The 26,057-nt window shown below is 39.4% G+C and overlaps 1 protein-coding gene across 3 annotated transcripts in view; it reads right to left on the reverse strand.

Annotated features, from left to right (window-relative positions):
* The window catches only part of LOC109090275 (protein FAM222A-like), a 54,517-nt gene that overhangs the window by 16,734 nt on the left and 11,726 nt on the right, over positions 1–26,057 (reverse strand). For all 3 annotated transcript variants that reach the window (XM_042751043.1, XM_042751036.1, XM_042751049.1), the window contains exon 2: positions 6,283–6,446. In XM_042751043.1, coding sequence (XP_042606977.1) covers positions 6,283–6,394 — 112 coding nt within the window. In that variant the 5' untranslated portion in view covers positions 6,395–6,446. The remainder of the gene's footprint in view (positions 1–6,282; positions 6,447–26,057) is intronic.

Raw genomic sequence — 26,057 nt, forward strand, 5'->3', positions numbered from 1 at the left:
CGTGGTGGGTTCCCAGCAGTGCCCGGAAATGAGCCTCTGGGTGTGTCTGCAGGTTGCTGGCAGGGCGATCAGCCAACTGTAACCCTGAGAGGCAAAGACGGCTGCAAGATGGGATACAAATAACACAAAAAAATCTGTCTATCACTGCCAAATCACTTATTTATATTAATATGAATGCTAATTGAGCATCATAGGTAATGTAAGCCCTAAAGGGCACCAACCAAAATAATCTAACACACCTCAGAATCATAAAACGGAGGAAAAATCCAAATCCCTGCAGACATAGGGCCTGAGGGAAGCTGTCAATCAATGATAAAAGGGCAGAGTTGAAACTAAGGCTAAAAGTGACTTTTAGTTGCCATTGTAAGCATGTTTAAATATCTTGCAGCAAATGTGATTTGTTTCCTGTGTGGTGACCCCTGTTGGACAGGAGGAGCATTGCACTGCTGAAACCATTTCTGCAGGCATCAACATCTCATGAACCTTCCACAACCCTTAGCAATTAATGTGAGAACTGAAGGCTCAGTCCAAAAGTATCTGCTTATACTCATGTCTTTTCCATGTATGATACACCACTCTGCAAAGATGTCACTCATCTGAAAATGCACCTGATGGGTCAGGGTAGAGAGGAGAAGATGTGTCGTGATTGAACCTAACCAATCACCTTATACGAGAGTGAGTAGCGCTAACATAATCTGCATAAGCAATCTACACACATAATGCTATGGAGACAAATAAAATATAGAAAAGGAAGGAAACTGAACGTACAAGAAAAAAAGGCAAAGCAAAAAGCCCCCCCCAACGGAAAAAAATAAACAAAGCAAAAGAGTGAAAAAGAGCAAGAGTAGAAAGAGTAAAGAAAAAGCAAGAGATAAAAAATGAAAAATTGAGCAAAAGAAAGCAAATGAGTAAACAAATAGTGAAAGAGAAAGAGTGTAAGAAAAAGTAAACAAAGGAAAGCGAAAGAGAGAAAGAGTGGAGAAGCAAAACAAAAAATAAAAGGCTGAGTGAAAGAAAGCAAAAGTGAACAAAAGACAGTAAATGAATGCGTAAAAAATGAGTGAATGAGAAAAGAGAATGAAAACAAGCAAGAGAGCAAAAGAATGAAGGATAGAATTTGAAGAAGACTTAAAAAAACGAAAAAGTGAAAAAAGATTAAAAGAAAGTGAAAAAAACAAACAAAAGAAAGAAAGAGAGTGAACTAATTAAAGGGGAGGTCTAATGCTATTTCACACATTCTGACTTGCTAAACATGGGCAAGTTTCAAAAAAACGAGTTGGACGTATGACAGAGTACTTCTGTGCCAAATACACTCCTGCAGGGTTCATATAAGTTGCAGAACATTTTTTCAGAGTATGGCCCTGTATGACGTCATAAAGGGAAGAATTCCTTGTATGGGGACTTCTCCTGGGAGAGCACGCGCACGCACACACTTCAAACGGAGCGAGAGCAAGAGCAGCACATCAGCAGCATGCTTCATTCAGGTTACAGAAGTCGTCAGCCGCGCTGCACAGGACTTGCTCTAGAAGGATTTGTCATTTTGTTTTTAGACCACAAAATCAACAATGTCACCAAAGAAGTGTGTTTTTAGTTGTGAGGGAAAGATAACCTTGTTCAGCTTCCCAAACAACCCAGTGTTCAGGGAACAGTGGATGCAGTTTGTTTCTCTGGAGCAGCAACGGAGTTGTGCGAGTGTGTTTGTTTGTTCCCAGCATTTCGGTGACAAATGTTTTATTAACAAATTTTAAAAATTTAAGTCAATAAAGTTTTTGTTCCTGTTTTATTTATGTTCATGTCACAGCTTGCAGACGATCGCTACACAAAAGCTTTGGGTGCTCGTGACTCTTTAGCTCCGCCTACGGCACGCCTCCAGGAGCTGTTTTTGGAGAGAAGCATAAAACTGTATCTATCTTTTATAACTGTTATAAAACTAAAGACTCTTCAGAGATATGAAAGATGCAATACTTCTCTACAGGTACTCAAGATCAATATGAGATTGTCAGAAACCATGTGTGTTATGTCCCCTTTAAAGAGCAGGGAATATACAAAAGAAAGTGAAAGTGCAAAAAAGTAAAAGAAAGAAAGGAAGGAAAATAATTTAAGAGAAGGGAATATTCAATAGAAAGTGAAAAACTGAGTGAAAGAGCAAAAGAAAGTGTGAAGGAAAGAACAAGCTACGAAAGCAAGAAAGGCAGCAAAGCACCCAGAATCCATTGCAGAGGTCAGTGTCGGAGTGGCTGTGTCCGGCCCCGGTGCTCCTGTCCCCAGGGTGCTCAGTGATGAAGGGGGATCAGCCCTCCGCTCAGACTTTCATGTCACCATCTAAGCTACTGGCAGACAGACACTGGCGTGGGGCTGGACGACAGATACAAATGTCACCCAAACAGGGAGATTTAATTAGGAATGACAAGCCCTGATGCGTGAGAGTGCCGCCACAATTTAGGCATGCTGAAAGCGAGCGGCTGTGATTTATAATTTAACTAATGCCTGGCGTTTCTTTTTCATTTCTTGGCTAGAAGGGGGAAAACTCAAAAGGCCTCCTCACTGAAGCTAATCTAATACGATATTTTTAAGGGCAGGCGGTCAATGGCTTTTTAAAAAGCACGTTGCTCTCTCTCTCTCTCTCGGTCTCTCGCTACCTCCACTTTGCAACTCGCCTGCCTTTCTCTCTCTCATTTTTTTCGAGGTCTCTTTCTGCTCAGTTGTTTTCATTATCACACCTCTATCCCTGTCTATCTCCCTCCTCTCTCTCTCTTTCTCTCGCCTGCTAAGCTCCATGCGCTCCATGCATTTCCATGGGGAAATTGATTGTCTGGCGGGCCGATCTGAGCACTCACAGCTGATGCTGGAGCCAGTTAAGTCCCTTTTTTATTGAGGGTATGAGGCATTTTTAATGGGAGTCGCATCAATGAACTGTGCAGGCACTCTGCATCTGCATGCAGAAGGGGGCTTTTACTTTATAGTTATTTGAATACCCTCCCGAATCCTCTCTCTCTACTCATGCGGGATCTGAGAAGGACAGCAGGAACCCATCCACCTCCATCATCTCCAGACACATTGGCTTTCAGACAGCAGCCCAGAATGTCTCTCACTCTCTCTGACACCTGTCTGCAGCTCCAGACCAGACGGTGTTGTCCACATATACTGAAACCACAGCGCAGACACAGATACTCTAATCAATGATGCACACAAAGGTCTTTTACTTATTGTTATGAGCTTGTGCTCTACTGCAGTGATCTCTCAATCAAAAGCAAACGGAAGCCAGGAAGAGTGACCGTGTGTGAGAGACAGAGAGAGAAAGAAACTGTTCTTTTGCTATTGATTTCAGCCTCAGACCCCTACTGACTGCTTTTCAATAAGAAGTCTAGAAAGGAAGTGGCTAAATCCTGCTGAAATTGGAGGGAGGGAATCAATTTAAATCAAGCAAGGCAGTCTCCATCCATCTTTTCTCTTCTGCTCTCTCATTCTACTTTTTTTTTCTCTCAAAGATGGATTTTTTTTTTTACTTTTCAATGCAACATCATAGATCTTTGAAACTTCTTCATCCATCCAACATTTAGACCTCCACTTGGATTGTCCATTCATCTGTCTGTACATCCATCCATTTCCTCATTCATCCAGTCACTCGTCCATCCATATATGTTTGTCTGCTCATTCATTCACTCATTCGTTCATCCATCCATCATACTCCTTCATCCATTCATTCATCCCTTTTCTTCATCCATCCATCCATACATACATGAATCCTTCATGCATCCATGCATCCACTCATTCATTCATCTACTACCTGCTTTTTCATACATCTATCTATCCATCCATCCACTCCTTCATTCACTCATCATCCATCCACCTGATAATTGATTCATCCATCCATTTCATCCATTCATTCAATCATCCATCTATCCATCCACTCATCCATCCATCCATACATGAATACTTCATGCGTCCATGCATCCTCTCATTCATTTATCTACCTGCTTTATCATCCACCCATCATCTGCTCCTTCATTCACTCATCATCCATACACCTGATCATTGATTCATCCATCCATTTCATTCATTCATTATTCCATCCATCCATCCATCCACCAACCATCTGTTTTTACCTATTCATTTGCTTATTCAATCATACATACATTTATCCATACCGCTCCTTCATGCATTCATCCATCCATCTGATCATTCATCCATCCATCCTCATATTTATCAGTTCATCCATAATCTGCTTCTTATACATCCACTTATTCAATCATATATTCATTCATCCATCCATCTGCTTCTCCACCCATCCATCCGTCTTTCTGTCCATGCAGGCATTCATTCATTCACCCATTCATTTCATTTTACCAGTGACGTTCTTTCACTCCCTGTTCTCAATCTTCACTCTTTTACAAAACACACACATACACACATTCTTAAAAGATCTCAGACAACGGCAGCAGATGCCCATGGATGTCCTTTCCCCAAAAAAGCTGTCCCTTTAACCTTTTCCTGTTTGCCAAGGAGGAGAAAGCAGAATGATGCCATGCTGATCAGACAGCAGCAGGAAGACGATGCCATCCTATTACCTTTAAGCTGCTCTGAGCTTAGAGCTGAACCTAAGGGACAGCGGTTAAAAGTTGATATTCCTCTGCTCGTCTGCCTGTCCTCACCGTAATCAGCTTGCACATGTGGAATACCACCATGCCAACAAAACAGAACTGAAGGCATATGGAACATTCTAAAAGAAGGACAACCCCCTCTTCCTCTCTATTCTTTCCTTTCTTCTCTCTCTCATTACAGGAAGAGCTCCCGCAGTTTAAGTCTAATCTGAAGCTTTAAGCAGAGCCCAGGGATCTTCAGTCAGAAAAAATAGACAGTAGGCTGTGCTTTACTTTCTTTAATCTCAGAGCCTGCTAGAACGAGATTGGTCAGTCTGTAAAATTCCTACAAACCCCGAACAATCACAGACATACACATGAAAATGTATACAAATATACAGTGTGGTGACCAGAGGACCTGTTCTACATGGGTTACTCGTGCATGTGTGTGAAACCAATTTATGGAAAATGAGCAGATTTGTTTCACCATGTGTACATTTGCATACGGGTAGGTCTGTAAGGACGTACACCACGGCAAATGTTAAGCTAACCTGAAGGCCAGGGTTGAGCTACAAGCCATGAAGCCATGGCAGGGAACATCAGCAGTAAAGTCTTTTATTCTTGAAGATTCAATGCTTACTGAAGAATAAAGATAAACACAATATAAATGTCCCACATATGGTCAACAAGACCTTAAACAGACATTCCAAACAGAGTTGCACATAGATAGGTAGAGGGTGAGTAGAGTATAATAGAGATAAAGCAGACCAGATTAGGTTAGAGTGCAGAAGAAAAGGCTTTTTCAAACAAGGACTTTAAGACAAAAGAGGGTATAGGAGGTCTGTAAAACATTTGACATTATTTATTATTGTTTGTAAAATGTATTATAAGAGCTATATTTCACCTGCATTTAATATATTACTTATTTATTTTTAGTTCTTTCTTTCATTCAACAAATTTGACAAGATTACCATTTGATTATAGTTTTCTTAAGACTGGTAAAAAAAATTGTAAGATAATTGTTAATATTTTATTCTATTTATAGCAAAAGTAACAATTAGAGAAAAAATCTGCATATAGTTGTGAAAAAAAATTAAAGGAAATATTTTTTTCAGATAAAATTGTAACAATTTGCTTTGGCACAATGGAAGTATAAAAGCCAATTCTTCAATTATTCAAGGGGACGATTGTATTTCTGTATATTTGGCATCAAAAACCCCTGCAGTAGAGTACAGTACAGTAGAGTGAAGTAAAAAATACGATAGGAGAGGAGAACAGACTCGAGCACAAGGACAAAAGCCAGCAGCACTCAAATCAAGGCTGTAAAAAACAAGATGTTAACTATTCATGTCTAAACAATGCCACTGTGAGCGGAGTGAAGCTTCTTGGGGCATGAAATGAATGTGATGTGAACATTTCAGGGGTCATGAATGTGCTTCATCACACTGACATAAAAAAGCTCTGTTAATAGAACAGTGTGAAAGAAAAGTCTATTGTCAAAGTTCACTTAACTCATCTGCAATGTCGTCAATGCCTAACTACACAGTCACATTTAATTATTCAGTCTGAGTGTTCGGTCCCATCAGAAGTAAGTAAGTAAATCTGATATACTGTGCCAGCAATCAGCAAGACAAACCAGTTTGCTGTCATTGTATTTGCTATTTATGATAAAAAATAAACAAGAAATCTAAACTCTGCTCACATTTGCGGTGGATGTGTTGCGTTGGCTCAAGACTCTTGCTGCTGCTGCTGCTGCAGACGGCCGTGGCGTGCTGGGGTGCAGGGTTCTGCCTCCTCTGCAGACAGGCCAGCATGACTGCGCAGACGCAGGTACGTTTCTACAGACGCCGGTTTGCCGAGGCCGACCTTCAAAATGAAGAAAAACATAATTGTTAGTGATATAGTCTGATTAAGCAAGACGTGCAGGAATTTTACTGATTTAGATGAAAAAAAAAAGTAAAAAATAAAAAAAGAACACACATATATATATATATATATTTCAAATAAAAAAATAAAAAAAGAACACACATATATATATATATATTTCAATATGAATATTTTTTACAAGTATAAAAATGTGTAAACATTAAAAGTATTAAATTATTAATATTTTTATTTTTACAATTATAAATAAAGTGTAAATAAAAGTATTAATACAATTATTTTAAAATATATTTTTTTTAAGTATAAACTTTTTTAAATAAAGTTTAAATATTAGAAGTATCAATAAAATTATAGATTTATATTTTTAAATGCATAAATATTAAAAGTATTTTAAAAAGTATAAATAAAAATAATTAAATAAAAGTGTAAACTAAAAAAAAAAAATAAAAAAAAATATGAAAAGGATCAGGAAATGCCACGAGCCAGATTCAAACTTGCTTGTGTCAGAGCACCAGAGCTAACCACTAAGCCAAGGCTCCAACGTGTTTTTGTACTTTTATTCAGTTCTTTAACTCACACCTGTGAAACACAGGAGGTGGATACACACACAGAGAAGTATGTGAGGTGGAATTTTAATGCTGCTCCAGCTGCCTCTCGGCACTGTGGGCTGAATTGCAAACACACACCTGCTGCATCACATGGGAATCTAGCAGCCCCTTCCTTCCTGGCCATCCCACAGCACCCATCCATCAACAGCCTATCACTTCCTTCAGTCACAAGAGGAATAAAGCACCCATCACTGCTCACAACACACATGGTAAGAACAAAAACCTGCACTGACCTGCTGAAACACTTCTTAGGAGTTTTTTTTTTTTTTTTAAATGATGCGGATTTCAAAAGAAAGAAAGTGTCTGAGGTGGTTTCCAGAAGTTTCTGCTTTGAGTGTAAATGCCATATTGTGTGTGGGTGTATGTGTAACATGCTGATGAGTTGGGTGGGGGGCAAATGCCAAGCGCACATCAGGGCCAGTGACGGGCATAATCAATCTCCCCCCGGGCCATAAATCTCTGGCTGCATTCCTACTCTGCCTCCCTCCATCTTCAGCTCTTTCGCTCCAGAGGGAGAAGAGAAAACGGGGCGCGCTGCCAGGCAGTCGACAGAGGAAACAGCAGCTCTGTTGGAGAATGCTTTATAGGACCATCTGACTGCGTTTTAGGCAGCACCCACCCACCAGCCAACTCTCAGACTAGCAAAGACTTTCTAATGGCAAGTTAAAGGAGTAACTTTAGGTGAAGTGCTTGCTCAAGGACACATGGAGGGTTTGAACTTGCAAACTTAGGTACAACCCAGATCAAACCACAGAGCTACCTAGATCTGGACTTTCATGTCAGCACAAATGTGCAAGTATATCATACTTTGTTCTTCATTGACAACACACTGTCAGTTCTTAAGCTTACACAATGACCTCATGAGCTTAATACAGACACATGGGCTAATTTTCACCAGTTTATCACCTACTGAGTATTATGTATTACGTCTTATGTTTTGCAAAACAAAACAAAACTGAACTAAACTGAACTAAATAAATAAATAAAATAAAGTCAAATAAAATAAAAAGTCGAGTGTTAATCTCAAGTGAACTATATAAAAACTAAATCATTACACTGTCATTACTATAAAAATAACTGAATAAAATAAAAATGGCCTCAAATTAATTTTAGATTTAGTTTTTTTTCAACATGACATATTACAAAACTCGAAACCTTTACAGCCCACCTACATTAAACATGAAATTTCCTCTTGATAGGAAAAATGTAACTTTGGCAGCCCTAAAATACTACAAGCAAAATAAAAATAAACAGAATCTAGAAAACTATTATGAAAAAAAAAAAACTAAACCAAAACCAACTGTGATTATAATAAAAATAAAGACCAATAACATGGAAATAAATGGAAATTACCATTTCAAAACCATAATAACCTTGGTGTAATGCTTACATGGTTTGCCTAAGTAGGTAGGACATGTTCCTGGATCAATTTCCTTGTTGGTCTGGAACAGCATTTGTATCAACCAATCAGGTTTCAGGATTAGGCTTAAGGCTGGGGTTAAGTGCTTGAACAACATTCTTAACCTATCATCCCCCTGATTGGTTAGGGTTATGGGTACAACTAGGGCTATAATTTATAGCTATGTTATCCAGCACCAACTAAAGATCTACGAACATGTACTACTTGGCTAAATCAAGTCGTGCCAGAGGGCAACTGTGTAAATTACAGCTCTTTAGGTGGCGACGTGATTAAACTCAAACAGAAACTTCTTGGAGCTCAGTAAGAATGTCTGACACCCCTTTACCACCCATCTTGTCAGTCAGACTTTCAGAGGGAACAAATCCTCAAACTGCGAACAACAACAACTGAAAACATGCAATCCAAGAGTGTGCTGAATTGCTCCGTTTTATTGACATGTGAAATCTGTGTTATTTAAAGATCGCAGCTCATTGGTAAACATCTCTGTCTCGGTCTCCTCAATGGCTTTCTGTCACAGCGGGGGAATGGATTAGCCCTTCCTGAGACTGTTTCCAAAAATCTGCATGTGAATACAAGCAGATGATGAGGAACTGAGCAAAGAATGAGAGCGAGATCGGCAAGCGACTCAGGTCTGTCTTTCTGCCTGTCGATATTAATTTATAGTAAACAGGCATGTGATTTGAATATGTGTAGCCATGTCAGCTAACATGTGCTTATCAATGTATTTGAATAAATCAATGGCAACACCAAATAAAATCTCCACCACTACAGATGCAGTCCTCATTGCCGTCTCTCTTCAGTCAAAAGCAGTACAAGCTCAGCACTATGAACAGCAAATGCTGGAAGATTTCTGTGATTACACTTGTCTGTGTACTTCCTGAGATACAAGCCACCTAATACATTTGCAAATTAGTATTTTTATAAACTAGAGTTTTTATAAGCCATCCACTGGGAAAAAACCTCATGCATACTTAAATTTCCTGAAAATAGTGAGATGAATTCTAGATACGACTGAACTCTTGCACCACTACAAGAAACACAAGGTGTGCTTGGATGGCTAAAACCGAGACAGCATGGATTTAGTTTGATGTTATTTAGCATATGATTTTCATATTAAGCCTTATAGCCACACTGATTTCCTAGACATCCATCCTGAACATCCTGGAGTTAGGTCCCTTGGTTAGGGTAAAGGCTCAGGTTGCAAAATGTGTGTTCGGAGCCAAGCCTTCAGACCTACTAACACAGAGAAGAAGGCTTCAGTGCAACATGATTTTAAAACTAAATGCATCTCTATGAATCACTTTACAAGAGTGATTCACTGTGTGAAGAGAGAAAATTGTTTTAAAAGCGAAGAAGAAAAAAATTATTTTTAATTAGCACAAAAATCACATGAGATGCACATATATTTCAATTCTGACTGATACTAATTCTTTTTCATGTAAGAGCAATAACCGATAAATGGCCTATATTACAATTCAACACTACTCTTTAATTTTTAACAATGTTATTAAATAGATTTTATTGTAAAAATCTTTAAACATAAGGTTTAAATCTTTGAGCTTAACTTTTTAAGTGTGTTTGGATAAATTGGATAAAATTGGATAAATAAGCATATGCAAAAATATATGAACAAAATTCAGCACTATTGAGCCTAAAACTTAAAATAAAAACCCTAAAAATAATCAATTGTTTTAAATTCTAAAAGAAAATTTAGGCATGTACAGTATGTAAAATGGATATTAATTTTAGGATTAACCCTTTGACCTTAACCTTTAAGCACACATTGGATGGCACCAAAGATAAATGTAAAAATTCAATAAATGAGCAAAAATATCCTAGAAAAACCAATGCACCTATAAAAAAAAAAAACTATTAAAAAAATGGATGATAAATGATATGGTACTGATATATTGTGCATTGCCAGAAAATTCACAATGCACTTGCTGCCAGTTTTTCTTGTTGGGCTGACATCTTATTTTACACAACTGCAAGTCTGCAGTGTTCTGATAGACTGCGATTGGGTGGCGCCATGCAGCATTTTTGCTTTTAATGTGAACCAACAAACTACAATACAACTTTTTAGGACAAAAACTCTCTGAAATCACCAACGGAGACATGCAGTCAGAGTAGCCTGTGCATAAATCAGCTTCTGTAATGAAAGTGCTTTTGAACATGTAACAATATACAGTTTCAGGTAGACATGCACTTAGTTTGTCTGATGCATGCCGAGATCTCCGGTGGGTGAATTAACCTCACGCTGACCTGAGCCCCCTGAATTCTCCGAAGTGCACTTCTGTTGGAGAGCCGAAAAGATCGATAGGCTGGAAAGTGAGGGGAAGGTGAGAACGAAAAGAGGTGTTAGTGAGGATAAAAGAACCTAAGACAAAAAGCATGATGGCTAAAAGTTGATTTCCTGTGTATAAAATCCTCCATTATGACCAACATAGACTCGGCCTGTAGGGAATCTGTGTACATCGATGTAAAGGAGGGAGAAAGGAAAGAGGGTTTGCATTTGTCTGCAATATCTGAGAGAGGCGAGGGGACGGAGAGGAGGGGGATTTCTCTTCCTAATTGAATGCTGACCTGCCAGCTCGGTGAGTGTGTGTGTGTGTGAGAGAGAGAGAGACAGAGAGCTCCATGCAGTGCTTTTAAAAGGCCTGTGCGCCTCCCCTCTTAATAAGCCCAAACAAGTTAATCCAATCGACACACCCAGACCCTTTTCTTCGGCTTTAACAAGCAGCCACTACAGTCCTCCATAATCCCTCACACACACCGCACCGCTGAATGGAAAGCAATGAAAGAGCTCATTAGAGGGACAGACAGAGTCCCCGACCCCTTAACTTCACCACACAGCGCACACACACAAACTTAGACACTCAACACTATTAGATAAAAACCACACACATGAACATGCTGAGCAGGCGACATTAGAAACTAAATCAGAATAACACATCAAGTCGCACACACACGAATATTGCAACAGGACAAGGACAAACGAGAATGCAAAACACACAAAAACAAACAAACAATCCTTCGGAGAGGACAGACACACACTCTGGGACATAAATCCAGCAATTGTTAACAAGACACACACACACTGGAGACCCGGCGCTTCCTAACAACACATGAATGCAGGAGAGGACATAAAACCCACGGAGCGCAAACAGTCCTGCTGACAACAAACAAACAATATACGCACGCATTTCCACTATACATACTGTTTCTTTCAATAGCTAACAATATTAGCACACAATATCCACATCTGCTAAAGGGCCGCCTCCATTCCAGGGTCAGATACAGGTCAGCCATTGTTGCAAGCATAAGCAGATGGAAGATGGTTTATTTTACAGCTCGAAGAATGAACAAACATATTGCTGTTGTAAATTCTTGATTTCGGCTCTCGATCCGAGCCAAAGCGCGGCCCGTAAGCGGGAGCCGGATAATAATAATAAGAAGTCTATCTCTGTCACAACATGCCAAACCACACGCCCGTTATCTTGAATCACGCTACAGTAGCCAACATTAATTCTGTCACATCAATGGCTGAAGCACCAGCTAATTGGCCGCTGAGACGAGACGCTGAATGAATTTGTTGTGCGTGTGAGATCACATGGAAGAACTTCCTGTCTAAAGCGGTGAAAGGGCAGTTAGTGCTGATGCATTCACAAAATACACCCAGGGATATTTACTAATCATAAAAATGACATTTGGACATTGTCACATTATCCTTATCCAACCAATAAATTAAAATTCATTAAAACATTAAAATTCTGTCTGCAAAAATAGAGGAATTTTTTTTATAATAGTGAGCAAATGCATGCACAATTAAATATCCAATACTGAACAGTATAAATCAAATATCAACCAAAAAGAAAAATAAATTAAATAAAACTAAAATAAACAATCAACCAAGCAAGCAAGCAATAAATGAATAAATATGCAAGCTAAAGCAATGTGCATGGCTTATTTTCTTCTTACAAAGCATTTAAATACAATAAATTGGAAAAGACAGATTGTACAGCCCAAGTCTATAGAGGTCACACATCTAAATAAAGACACATCAGAGCAATTGGTTGTCCAGAAAAGAGCAGCTAAACTAAAAAAAGCACAGTGCTGGCCATCACACATCTGAGCTCATTCACATAACACAAGGACCCTGTTTAGGATTAACAAAATGAAAACAATGGCCTATTATATGCACAACACCCCCACACCCTGAAGGCATTCATTTGTTAGTGTGATTATTCAAGTGTCTTCTCTTGCCGTATTTTGTTCATTGTTTGTGCTGTTTGATCACAGCCTGAGGGGCTGAAGTCTAAAAGATAAGCCGTTGTCGTTTGAGGGAGTGAGGAAAAGACAAATAAGTAAACCATACATACAGACATTGAGTTATGATAAATAAATAACAACCTAATGTACCTTCAATAGTTTGAATAAATAGAAAAGTTTGAACCTCTATGTACTGTATCAGTGTTCTCTGAGGACGCTTTCCAGTATCCCAGAATGCACTTGCAGGCATCTGACCTCAATTCCCATTACCATTGAGTGAGGGACAATCAAGTGCTGGGAAAAATTAATTTTGCAAGCACAAAAAAATATACAATTGTCTACTAGGAGTTTTTGTACTGTCCATAACAAAACTAGAAATGATAAACCAACAACATCATTTTATAAAATGGTTTATATATATTTTATGTTCCATTTGTTTCAATTAAAAAAAAAAGTAATTTACAATAAATAAAAATAATAATTTATTTTGCCAAAACACAATGTAGTCATTCAGTTATGTGACCATTTCACCATTTCATTCACTCCCACTGATCCTTCAAAGCATAAACATATTTTGTGCAGGAATGTGCAGTGCTCACTCAAATATATGTATATGCTTTATCAGACATTGTTTCCTCTGAGATGATCAGTTTTCTGTCCAATAATCAGAGAGAATGGCCCTGTCCTGCCCCAGAGGCAGGATATATCCGGCACCTTCCATATCACACAGCCATCCTGATAAAGACCCGCGTTATCAACCCCCTTCCGAGAGACATGAGGTAGTGAAGGTGAGGTATGTGTGTAATTCACGTGCGCGTGTGTATCTATATGAAAGTGAATGCTAAGAAAGTAAATGTGTGTGAAATTCCAATCTTTAGATGAGTCTCAGATATGTGTACAGGAGCCTTTAAGGAAAGGTATCCCAGTTCAGTGCTACTGTGACAAAGCTGCTTTGCAAAATGACATACAAAGTAGATCGCTTCCAAACACACGCCAGCTCTACCTGACACACTTGAGTAATCGCACAACCATTGACTCACACATGTGACTCTCAAACCAATGTCATATTCTCCGAGAACATTAGAGGGTTTTGTGAAGTCTCTCTGCTAAAACATACTTAATCGCCACTGACAGCTTGATGATCATGAGGTCAAGTGAGGCTTGGGAGATTCATCCGAGACTGAGTTTCTGATCCGATGAGGATGATGTCATAAAATCCTAGCACAAAACAAACACTAGGCCTGAAACCTCTTCCGCAGGCACTCAAGAATAGGTGCATTCATGCAAAACCCTGCTTATGATGAGACGTGCCCTCTGACCTTGTCTCTCTTTCTCTCCAGCGTGGCACACAAACACACACACGTCCCTAAGCAGAGTTCAGCATCTTAAATTACTGCCTGCCCTTTCCCTCTGTGTGTTGCCCTCCCCTCCTGACCCCTCCGCTTCGCTGACGGGGAACTGTCCATAATTAAATGTTAATCAAAAAAAAAAAACCTTTCCTTCTTCCTATCTCTCGCTTTCTCTCCCCCACATTTTTAGGAAGTGATCTAGTTAGAGATTGCATTAGCATGAAAAAGCAGGCTGGTAATTGTCTTCACCCGGCGGAGTGATCTGTAGCTCAGTGAGCGGAGAAATCTGAGGATTAGTTAAAAAAAAAAAACAGCAGCTCTGTCTTTGTTTCCGAGCGCAGATAATGCCCACAGCCACAGAGTCTCCGATTAAATTACACTGCGAAGAGGATGTGGCCATTGACTTAAAAAATTAAATAAAATAGACCAGCGGGAGACTAAAGCTCGACCTCCGTTTTAACTGCCGAGCGTTTCCACAAACCCCTCGTCTCACTAATCTATTAATATACATTTCTGCTGAAAACAAGAGAAGGGATTGTGTCGGTGGTTAAATGTGGTTTTGAGATATGGCACAGTGTATTAAAAGTGTTAGATATCCCAAAATCACGCCTGTAGGCCCTACTGCCCTCCTTTGATCCCGGGTGTCACATTTTAGCTTCTCTGCTTGCCGGAGCTACACTTCAAACACACATATACCCAGAAGGGAAAAAATATTGCTCAGAGGTAGCTCTTTTAAAGCTCAGGAGACTTAATGTTCTCAGTTGTTTTGTTCAAAGAAAAAGTTCATCCAAAAATGAAAATCATGCCCTCCAGTGTAGCTTACAAATCGTATTTGCGCATGCGCACATTTCAGACTTGGAGCATTAAGATTGTTGCTGCAAGTTTGATGTGAATGATAACAAACGTTAAGCATATTGAGACATGCCATGTCTAAATATGCAGAACCATTAAAAGTTGAGCTCACTTGACTTTTGTCATTTTTGGGGTTCAAAAAATCTAGATAATCTAGATCAGCACTTTTCATATTGAGTCACAAGTGGATGCTTAGGAAGTTCAATGATATGGTGATTAAAACAAATTACGATAAAATAATGGGTTCAGAAGAACTGTGTATTAAAATGTATTAAAATAAAATGAAATATTTCAGTATAGCATGATTGAAAATAAAAATTAAAATGGGCAAAAAAAATAAAAAATAAAAAAGTAATAAGAAAATAAAAAGGGATCCAGAAAAAAAGTGTACTAAAATAAAATCAAAAGATAAATTAAAAAAATATATAATGATAAAAATTGGGGTCAGATGTTTTATTTTATTTTTTTCAGGGTCTTTATATATGATAATATATACTGGATCATCAGGTCTGCTGGGCCATGGCATTGAGAATATTGAGAGCACCTGACATATATAATAGACCTTGATATTGGAAGAATTTGATAAGAAATATTTGTGCTCATACTTAAATCACTGACTTCTGATTGCAGACAGGTATTTTGGCAAATCTCAAACCTCTCAAAACCTTCTCGGCTAGAACCATCCATTCATTTTGGCCTTATGCCACAAGCCCCCAAATACATCAGGGATGAGAAAAAGCACTTCCACCTCCAAGGCAAAACTTCAGCCACCCAATAATCTAATATTTCATAAGCTCCTTTATTTCTCCTCGCAGACTTCCTTGAGATGAAACATTTGCCCTGCAAGCAGTGCACAGCAGAGTCTGACTCGCAGTGGAAATAATGGCGGTGTCAGGGTGGAAGTTAAGGACCGGCAACTGACCTTCTCTTCTGCCCAGAACTCAACGCGCAATTAGCTACATCCACTGTACCGTGGAGGCCCACAACAGAGTGTCTCGGTTTACAGTTTACATAGGAAATAACAGGGCAAAAGGGCAATTCACACGTGTTTAGAACATTTGTGAAGACCTTGAAAAACGTTTTCTCCTTGGTTGTACTGTTGAATTTACCATAAATAGATCAAGAGAAAAGATCTGTTTGTATGGCAAGCACAGCGTGTGTCCCGTTGGTGGGGTAAGCAGAGCTGACGAGAGATTGACAGATTGAGTGTACAGGATACGGGTGAGGAGACTTTGTGTGGAGATATACGACTCCCTCTCTGATCGGCAGTCCCTGACCTTCCGATGCACACTCCTTAACTTGCTCATTAAGCTGTCACACAGCCTGCCAAAAACAAACCAGAGCTCAAAACATATCTCCCTCCTATTCAACCACACAACCTTCATCCTAAAAAAATAAAAAATAAAAAAAAGCCCAGAGACAATCGAACGAGCGGACGGCTGGATCGGTTTCCAGCATCTCAGCTTGCCCAGCCTGGGCAATTTTGGTCAATACTTGCAACGATTAAACTGGCTGTCCCGTCTAGCCGTAGACAGTCTGCCTCTGTCCACAGCAATCATACCCTATTAGAATAATGATAAGACATCCCCGTCTCCTTTTCTTTCCTTTCTCTGTGCCTTCCTGGTCGAGTCTCTGATAGACATTAAATCCAGTTTCATCTATAAAGCCCAGCTCATGCATATTTAACAGAATCTATTACTTTAGGATTAAATTATAAAAGACTGTCCCTCTTAAATTTTTTATAGTTTGCATAATTGGTTGCAGGGCCAAAACGGGACCTTAAAAACCATAGTTTATTAAGAAAATAAAAATAAAACAGGCCAAGGCACACAAAAGCAACTTCTGTATAAGTCTGTATAAGGATCCACAGAGGAAATGTATGTGTAGATACAAATTAACAAACAAATAGAAAGTTAAGCCACATTAAATTGACCTGACCCAACAGGAAGAGATTTTAATTGGTTTCCAGGACTCAAGGGACCCCTCACAGCAAGAGGACACCTCCATAGAGGATGTACTAGATTTACATGACAAGTGAGAAATTTAGCCTAAGAAATTATAAAAGCCTGTGAGCAAGATATCATGATCATGTCCACAACAGCATAAAAGCGGCTTTTCATTTCACACTGAGAGCGATTTACAGTGACAAAGTCACCAGAAGTCATACGTTTTCAATGAAAGTTGGTGTTTTGAAGGGACTTGCGCAACAGCGAATGTGGCCAATGTGAAAAAGTTGAGCAAAGTTCCACTCAAAGTTCCGCACATGCAAATGACTTTATGGCAGCAAAGTTGAAGCGCCATTCAGAATTGAATTGAGAGTGCTTTTTAAATTCAAATTTAATTATTCCATTTGTACTAAATTTGATTAAAGAAGCAAATAGGACACAGAGCTGCTATTTGAATGTAAGTAGAATTTCAATTAATTTAAAATTTTAGCATTTTTTTAACTCGACACATTTGAATGCTGGCTCGATAAAGAATTGTTTCAAAGTATTGAGAAAAAAAGGTTTAAGTCTCAAAATTTATAGGTGAGGTAGGTTGAATGATCGGTAGAACATAATAGAGTAATAAGCAGAACAATATATAGATAGGCAGACACAGATATAAACAGAATTAATAGAATAGAATGATAGAGCAGTAGATAGAACGAACGACAGAACAATATATAGAATGATAGCGTGATAGAGAGATAGCACAATAGGCAGATAGAACAATAGACAGACAGATAGAGAAATACAATGATGGAGCGATAAAGCGATAGATACAGAGAGAGCAACAGATAGAACAATAGAGTGATAGTTCGACAGACAGACGGGTGAATTTCTTTAAAATTACAATTCATTAAATTTCTCTTCCTGTCATTCTAATTCCTAAATATAACAAGGGCATTTCCTAACAAAAAAGGAAAAAGAAAAAAAAAAAGAGGGAGAAACCTCTGGATGTCACCGTCCCCCAAATTAGACTGAAGGGACATTCCCAGAGCTCGTCCCCACCGCCTGCCAACGCTCGGGCGTATCTGCACAGGGGGGGAATATTTCACAGTGTATAAATTATTAAGCTTGCGCGAGAGGCCGGTGTGCTAAGCAGCGCACAGATAGGCCAGTTATTCACAGCTCTGCTGGGACGGCGGCGTCTGCAGCCTCCGCATGCTCCTATCAGATCGTTTGTCACCAGCGATAGACAATTTACTACACAAGCCTTTTTCAATTTATTCTTTGTGCTGTCACTGCAGTTTTCTCCCCCGCACTGAAAGCCGCCATACTCTCAAACGAACCCCGCCTGATGGAGAGAGGCTCTGAGCCGTGTCTATTTGGACACACAGACATACACACACACACACACCTGCCAAGGGTCCCTCTTTAGTGTGGGTAAAGACAAACACTGTCTGTTTAAATCTTCTTAATTGAAAGTAAAGGAGAAGAACCCAGGAGACACAAAAGGCAGATTTCTCTCTCTATCCCTTCCTCCCTCCCTCCCCACCAAACCTTAGCTATTATAACAGTGTGATAAAAGCATGTGAGGTGGGTAGAGCACATAGAGACCGCAAACACCCATCCTCCTTGACTCAAATTAACTCTGGACAGGCTTGAGGAGATAGCCAGTGAGTGCTTCCATTAAGAGAAAACGAACCCCTCTGTGACCACCATAACCTCTCTACACCAATCTCACAGAGGCTCAAAGGTACCCGGGGCTCTCCTGGGAACACCAGCAAAAAAGCAGGGTTGGCCTGTGCTGGCAAAGCAGAACTGCACTTACCTAATACTGAGGATTTTGCACATTAAAGACAGTGCATCTGTAAAACACAAACGCAAAAACATGTGACCTGGGTATGTTTTTGTGAGATCTACCCATATAGATTGTGAACCTGGTTGGGAATAAAGGCAAAGGAGAGTTAAAGTCCCTCTAAAACACTTTTCTTCAAGACACTAAAAGGACAAAAAAAGTGTTGCAGAGTTCCTGTCATACCATTTGTTTGAAAGATTTCAGCATCTCTTAGTTTAGCAGCACATAACCTTGCTGCTGGATATGTGAGTCTCTTTGATTAGCGGCTTTAATGAGCCACACAATTAGATATGAGGCAATAAAGGGCTCGTTTAGGAGCGGTGTGGTCTCTGACGGCTGAACCGGAGTTAATTGAGATTTACGTGACAAGATGCTGCAGCAGCTAACAGCCTTGGAGAACGGTCAGCCTAAACCGTGAGCTATTCGGGATCAAAGAAATGACCAAGCAGATAAGAGAGCAAAAGATAAGCCTGCTGACACACACTTGGCATTGTATTTTGTATTTTCTGTCAAATTTAACTTTAGGGAAAAAAAAAAGCTCTGAAAAACTGCATCAGTGGCCATGAGAGAGCCAGAGCCAGAAAGGTTGGGGCTGCTGTACGTCCTTCATGTGAAGCCAATGCCACTAAATAACAGCAGAGAGAAGACTCCCCAAGGACCACAGTCCTCGTCATAGTACGCTGATCAAGGCAAAGCAGCTGTCACAACAGCCAAAGTTTTGGCACACATAATCGCACAGATATATGCACGTCTTAAATAATAAAAACCTCTTCGGAAATACCAGTACCAAGTTACAAACAATTCACAAGTTTGGGGGCCTGTAAGATTTTTGAATTAAAATGTTTTTTAAAGAAGTCTCTCATATCCCCAAGGGTGTATTTATTTAATCAAAAATACATTAAAAATGTTAAATTGTGAAATATCATTACAATTTAAAATACAATTTTAATATAAATTAAAATGAAATGTATTCCTGTGATGGCAAAGCTGAATTTTCAGTAGCCATTACTCTAGTCTTCAGTGTCACATGATCCTTCAAAAATCACTGAAAATATGCTGATTCAGTGCCCAATAAAAATTTCTAATTATTATCAATGCTGAAAACAGTTGTGCAGCTTAATATTTTTGTAAAAAATAATACACATTTTCTTCTTTAAATAGAAAAAACAGCATTCATTAAAAAAACTGTATTTTTTTGTAACATTATTAAATGTCTTTACTGACAGTTTTGATTTAATGCCTTTTTAAATAAAAGTATTATATATAAAAAAAAAAAAAACTGTACCCCAGACAAGCATATCTCATGTGATACAGTACTGAATAAATTTGAATAGAAAGCATGAATAAAATCATGTCACTTATCCAACGTGATTTGACTTGATTGTGTAAAGTGAAACGTTAGATATTATTTGTTATGACATTATTTATGGCCTCATATAACCTAAAAATAGTTTTAAAGAAGGGGATAGTTATATTTTGACTAAAGAATATAAAAGCAAAACACAGCACAATGTCCCATTACATCATACAGAATGATAAGCATTTATTAGGAAACTAAACAGGGAATCCAACTTTTATTTCATGTTAACAGAAATACAGTGCCTTGAATGGCCAGCACAGTTTTTCACAATCCAAACACAACTACAGACTTCAGTGTCCTAAAAAGACAGTTTATGCAGATTTCAGCTGCACAGACAGATCCAGAGCTTCTCCAGTGTCTCGCAGGAAGAATGATGTCAACTGTGCAACTATCTCAGATGTCCCCTTTGAAAGCCCTGCAGATTTTCTCTCTCAATAGGGGGAATCTGAAAAGGGCTGAGATGAGAGATAGATGTGCTCAGAGCCTGGGTGTCTGGCCCTCGTATATAAGACACAGACAAAATATCCAGAGAGGGCACCGTTTGTGCGGGGGGACAAGGTGACCCTGTCTCCCGGGAGCTTGTGAAATGACACAATAGACGCCTCTCATCTCTATGGCGTCCACACACACACATACACACACAAACATATATATCCACACACGCCAGTCAGACTGTGCCATGGAAGGAGACGGCATAAAAGCAGAGGCTGGTGGGGGGGGGGCACCGTCCGCCCCACTCGAGCGCCACAGCCCTTGAGCCCCCATTCAGGCAGAATCCGGTGACAAGCCCCATGCATACACCCCACAGACGGTGCCGAATTCCACCCTCCGCCCTGAGCCTCAGCCACAGGCCCAACAGATGGAGTGGCTATTGATCGAACAGCTCGCGACCTCCCCGCCCACTGCATCCATCCCCTGAGGAAACAAAGGGCTGGAGAAGTCAAGAGAGACGCCTAAATATAGGGAGCAGGGCCGGGGCAGCCGCAAGGGTGGGCAAAGGGGGGCCGAGATGCTTCCACTCAGCTGAGTTATGCAGCAAGTGTCTGGGGCTTGGGAGAGCGGAGGCATTTCAAAGCTTTGAATGCACTTTTATTATCCAGACTCGGAGGAGACAGGTTGTGTGGAGAGAACACAAGATCAGCGGCGGCTGTGTGTTTGCTCGGACATAATGGACAGTAAACACTGCCGGCGGAGATGATACGGTTACTGACAGACAGAGCATCATCAAAACAAACAGCTTTTTTTATCAGCAAGCTGGGAAACTTTACAAATATTTAGACGGATAAATTGTTTGGCTAAACTAAATGGAAGAACATGATATCATGACAAAAAGAAAAGACTTAAGTTGTTAAAAAGATATTTCACTCAAAAATGAAAATTCTGTCATCACTTTCACAAGCCTTATGGCTTTCGAAAACTGTATGTCTTTCGGAACATAAAAGATATTTTGAGAATTATCACAGTGTTTTTTGTCCATACAATGGAGATCTATGATTACCAATACTTAATGCCAATAAACAATGCCAGGGTTACCATGACAGTGTACTAGGTACACATTTTTTTAAAATTATTCCAAAAACCAAACTTAAAAGAAAGAGCTATTTTAGCTAATAAAATGACAAATATATTTACAGCATAACTAAAATAAAATTAGGAAAAAGTTTCCCAAAATGGAAAAACATTGCAGATAAACCACTGGAATTTTAATAAAATAATAAAATAGTTTTAAAAATAAAATAAAATAAAATAAAATAGTATTCATGCTGGTATTTCACAATTCAAGTCCTGCCTTATCATATAAAATATATTTTGACTAGGAAATACATCACATTAAGGGTGCTAGATGAGTTTTGATATTGTGTCATGTTGTCTTACACATTTAATAATCCTTATAAAAAGCTTACTTAGCAGTAGATGTTCAGGAAGATCTATCTAGACTGATTTCCACTTTTCTTCTCTCAAATTAAATACAAACAGACTGACAACTGGTAGAGTGAATATGGGTTAAGCAATGGATACTACACACGTGTAGTAAGTTTTGCACAACCCTATCTTCCTTGGTTGGGAGTCCTGCAAGGCTAAAACATGTTTTTCTGGAGAGGAATTTCAACAGAGTTTCTTCCCTGAGCAGTGCTTGGGAGAAACCCCTATCGAGTAGCACCATTCTGTGCACCACTGCGCTCAGCCAACCCTGTCTAGAGCTCTCAGCCCAGCCAACCCTGTCTGGATCAAGTTTCCCCAGGTGGGGACCCGAACACCTCATCCTAATTGGGAGAGGGGGGCTGAGGGTATGGGAGGGCATCAGCACGAAACACAGTAATTCCATATAGGGGTGAAACTGTCAAGTTCCAAGAACCGATTACATTTTGTCTTTGAATAAGACGCCTGACCTCTTGTTGCTCCAGGGGGATTGTACTTGCAATTAGTGTACCATGAGTCACTTTGAATTAAAAGTGTATGCTTGATGCCAAATAAGCAATTAAAAGAAGCATGATTTAACTAATATTAATAACCTCACTTCACCATAAAAATGCTGTTTAGAGGCTCTATGCTGTTTTCCTCAACTCACTAGTTTTATACTTTTTAATGCCTCCTGCAAGGCGACAATTTATTAACAGTGAGAGTCTTTCTTTTTTTGGGCAGAACTGCCTGCTGGTTTTGTGATAAAATTTGTGAGTCTGTGGCCTTGCTTTAAAAGCTCACATAAAAAGGTTAGCACTGATTTCTCAACTGTCTGCTGTTTGACACGAAAAAAAAAACAAAAAAAAAACATACATACAAGAACAAAATAAAATTCTCTACATAATTAGCAGTGTTAGCTATATTGCTCATATTTGTTAGGAATTTGTTCAAACCACTACTAAACTACTAAAAACTAACTACTAAAAAGTATTATGGTAATGAATTATACCACAAATCATGTGATTTGAAGAGAGACGTGCTGTTACTTTTGTGAACGATTACACTGATTTTCAGCTGGTGGATGATTAAACACGGAAATTTTTCATACACCTACACTGAAGGAGGGATCGGAGCCATATCTAGGGACCAAAATATAAGAGATTTGGGGTGTGCAACCACTCAAAACACCCTAGAAAACCACCCAAAACACATGAGCAACTGCGTTAGGCATAAAAAAGCCTAAAAAACAAATTGCAGGAAGCATTGCACACAAAAATAAAAATCTACCTAAAACCGAGCTTACTGGAGGGTTACTGATTCCTATGCCTCACAGGACACACAGGATGTTAACTTTTGTAAGCAGCACGCTTGTTCTAATGTGCCTGTTTTTTTTCCACTGCTGTTTTGCCCTTGAGCAAGGCAATGAACTTACATGATTTGCTCCAAGGGTGCCTGAACACCGTGATTTCTGCATCTCCTGGCCTAAGCCCATGACCAACAACCTTTTCGAAAGAGCGGAGACCACCCAGTGACCTTCCTCTACTAAAATAAAGGTTAAAGCAAGTCACATGGACTTTTTCTGACAAGAAAAACACACCCCCATGACACTGAACGGGCCAACGGGTTAGATGAGAGCGAACGAGCAGAGGGCCGGAGGGATATCAGGTAAAGCCGGGCAGCCTGATTTCACAATCACCTCACCATCTGCATGTTGCTCATCTATCACTCGCTCTCTAATAGATTGGATTTCTAATATTGTGTGCATTCAGAAAGCTTCGGTTTCTCCTTCACAAAGAGAAAGAGACCGTTATGTTCCCCCCCATTCGCTCTTTTTCAGAGTGGTCTCAACAGAGCGCTCTCAGATTCCAGAACACAATGCTGCTCAGGTCTGGCTCGGATTTAAAAGATTAATAGCCCTCTGTCGTGACAGAAATGCAATCGTCTGAGTTTTCTGTGACAGCAGGGAGGGGGACGTGCAAAAAACGGCGAGTGTGAAAACCGAAAGAGAGAAACTATTGTCCGCGGTCACAAACGCAGCTGATAAGGACTGATTGCTATCGCTACTCTCTCAAGTTTGCCTGTCAATCAAAGCCGACGACATCAATGGGACGAATTTGAATGATAAAACGAAAAGTCACAAGCGGCAGTATTTCGCTTGTCATCGGGGTTAGCGAACGTGTCGATGTGAAGAAGAGGGGAGGGGAGAAGTTCGCGCAGAATTCAGGTTTTGCCATGAAGATGCCGTCTCTGCCCTTCAATCATAACACAAAGCTTTACCACCAAGCGTCTGCTTAACAATCCCCGTTTCAATACCCAGCACAAGTCTGTCACTCGCACATGAGAGAGAGAACAGAATGGGCCTAGTGCTTCAAGACACGTCGTAAGTAACACTCAATGGAGGAGTTTCATTACTCCATCAGCGCGGATCAATCAAGCATTCCCCAATAACCAGCAGCTGTCACCTCACAGGAAACATCAATCAGATGCCGTTCAAAAATAAAACGGTAATTAATCGAAAAAAAAAAAAAAAAAATTGTATGAGAGTTAGTAGATCCACACCAATCAAAAAATACTTTAATTATACGATCACAACCATACGTCACAAGAAATTCAATTCGCTCCGTCAAGAACTTAGAGGCTTCGAAGATCAAAAGGTCTTCAAAAACTTCACTGGTCCAACATCTATAGGAATTGATGTAAAAGTGTATGATAAATGTTTGATGTGCAGTGGATTTGAACCTAGAGAGGGGGCCAAAGAAAGTGGGAAAGCGAGAAAGTACATTTTGAACAGCTGTTCTCACTCCAGTCTCTTCCCGGGAGAAATTCTCCTCCGGTCTTCTTGGTCTTCCTCCCTCTCACTCCCTTTCAGGACCTGAAAGACTTTCTTCTCGCATCAGAAAACTGACAGCTTCAACGTGGTTTCTTTCAGCCTGACTCTCCCATCTACTACCACCATGACTTGAAGGACGAGGAAAAAAAGAGGGTGACAAGATGAGCGAGAGAGGGAGAAGGAGAGTGAGATATCCCTGCAGGCTCTCGTCAGTTCCAGGCCATTAGCTCTCCCTCACTGGGACTTTGTTTACAGGCGGACATAAATAGAATTCTCCTCCTTTATCTGAAGCGCCATCCTGTGCCACTGATGAGGGATGGGACTTCAGAGTGGAGTCTCTCAGAGAAGTGGTCAAGTAAAAGGCGCTATGATCTAACAGCCAAGAGATAGTGTGTGTTCAGAACTGGTCGCACAGGGCTCGTCTTACCGTGATGGGGAAGAGGCTCACGTATTCACAAAATAGGGCAAAGTTAGCGTCACACTAACCAATGGTAGAAGACCTCCATGAAAAACTCCATGGAAAATGCCAAGAAATGAGAAACCTGAGCATTTAAGACTATCATTTATTTGTTCATTTGAACAGTTCTTTAAATTGAAAAGGTTAAACATTATTGATTCATTACTCAGATTACATGTTTTTGAGTAGTGAACAATATTTCATTGAACAAAAAAAATGACACCAGCATTGAAGTCATTTTCAGTGATCAGATAAAAAAAAAAAAAAAAAAAAATTTTTTTTTTTTCATAGTATTGAATATTTTGTTCAATACTGTTGTTGATCACTATGTATTTAAAAGAGCTATAGATAGTCAAATGTTATTTTTTATGGTTCCAAAATGCCATTAACATCATTTGTTCATTATGAAAAAGTTATTTTAGCATTTTATTTTATTTCAGTTCAAGTATGGTTTATTAATCTATTTTTACAATGCTTTCAAATATAGATTGTGCACATAAAATGTTATTTATAGCCCTAATATGTTTCAGTTTGACAAAATCTTTAAAAATAACCATTTCAAAAGAATATTTTGTTCTGCAATCAGACACCAGACAAGCAAAAAGGATCGCTCTACAGTTTTCTGCTGAGAACAAACCACTTTCTATTAAAAATGTTCTGAAAATTATATAAATTGACAACATTACTTGGAAATCGGGATTAAACATGAAAAATCATACAGAGAAAAAAGACAAATTAGGAACCATCTGCTGCTCACATCTCT

Source organism: Cyprinus carpio, chromosome A5 (genome assembly GCF_018340385.1).
Source record: "Cyprinus carpio isolate SPL01 chromosome A5, ASM1834038v1, whole genome shotgun sequence".
NCBI classification, from domain to species: Eukaryota; Metazoa; Chordata; class Actinopteri; order Cypriniformes; family Cyprinidae; genus Cyprinus; species Cyprinus carpio.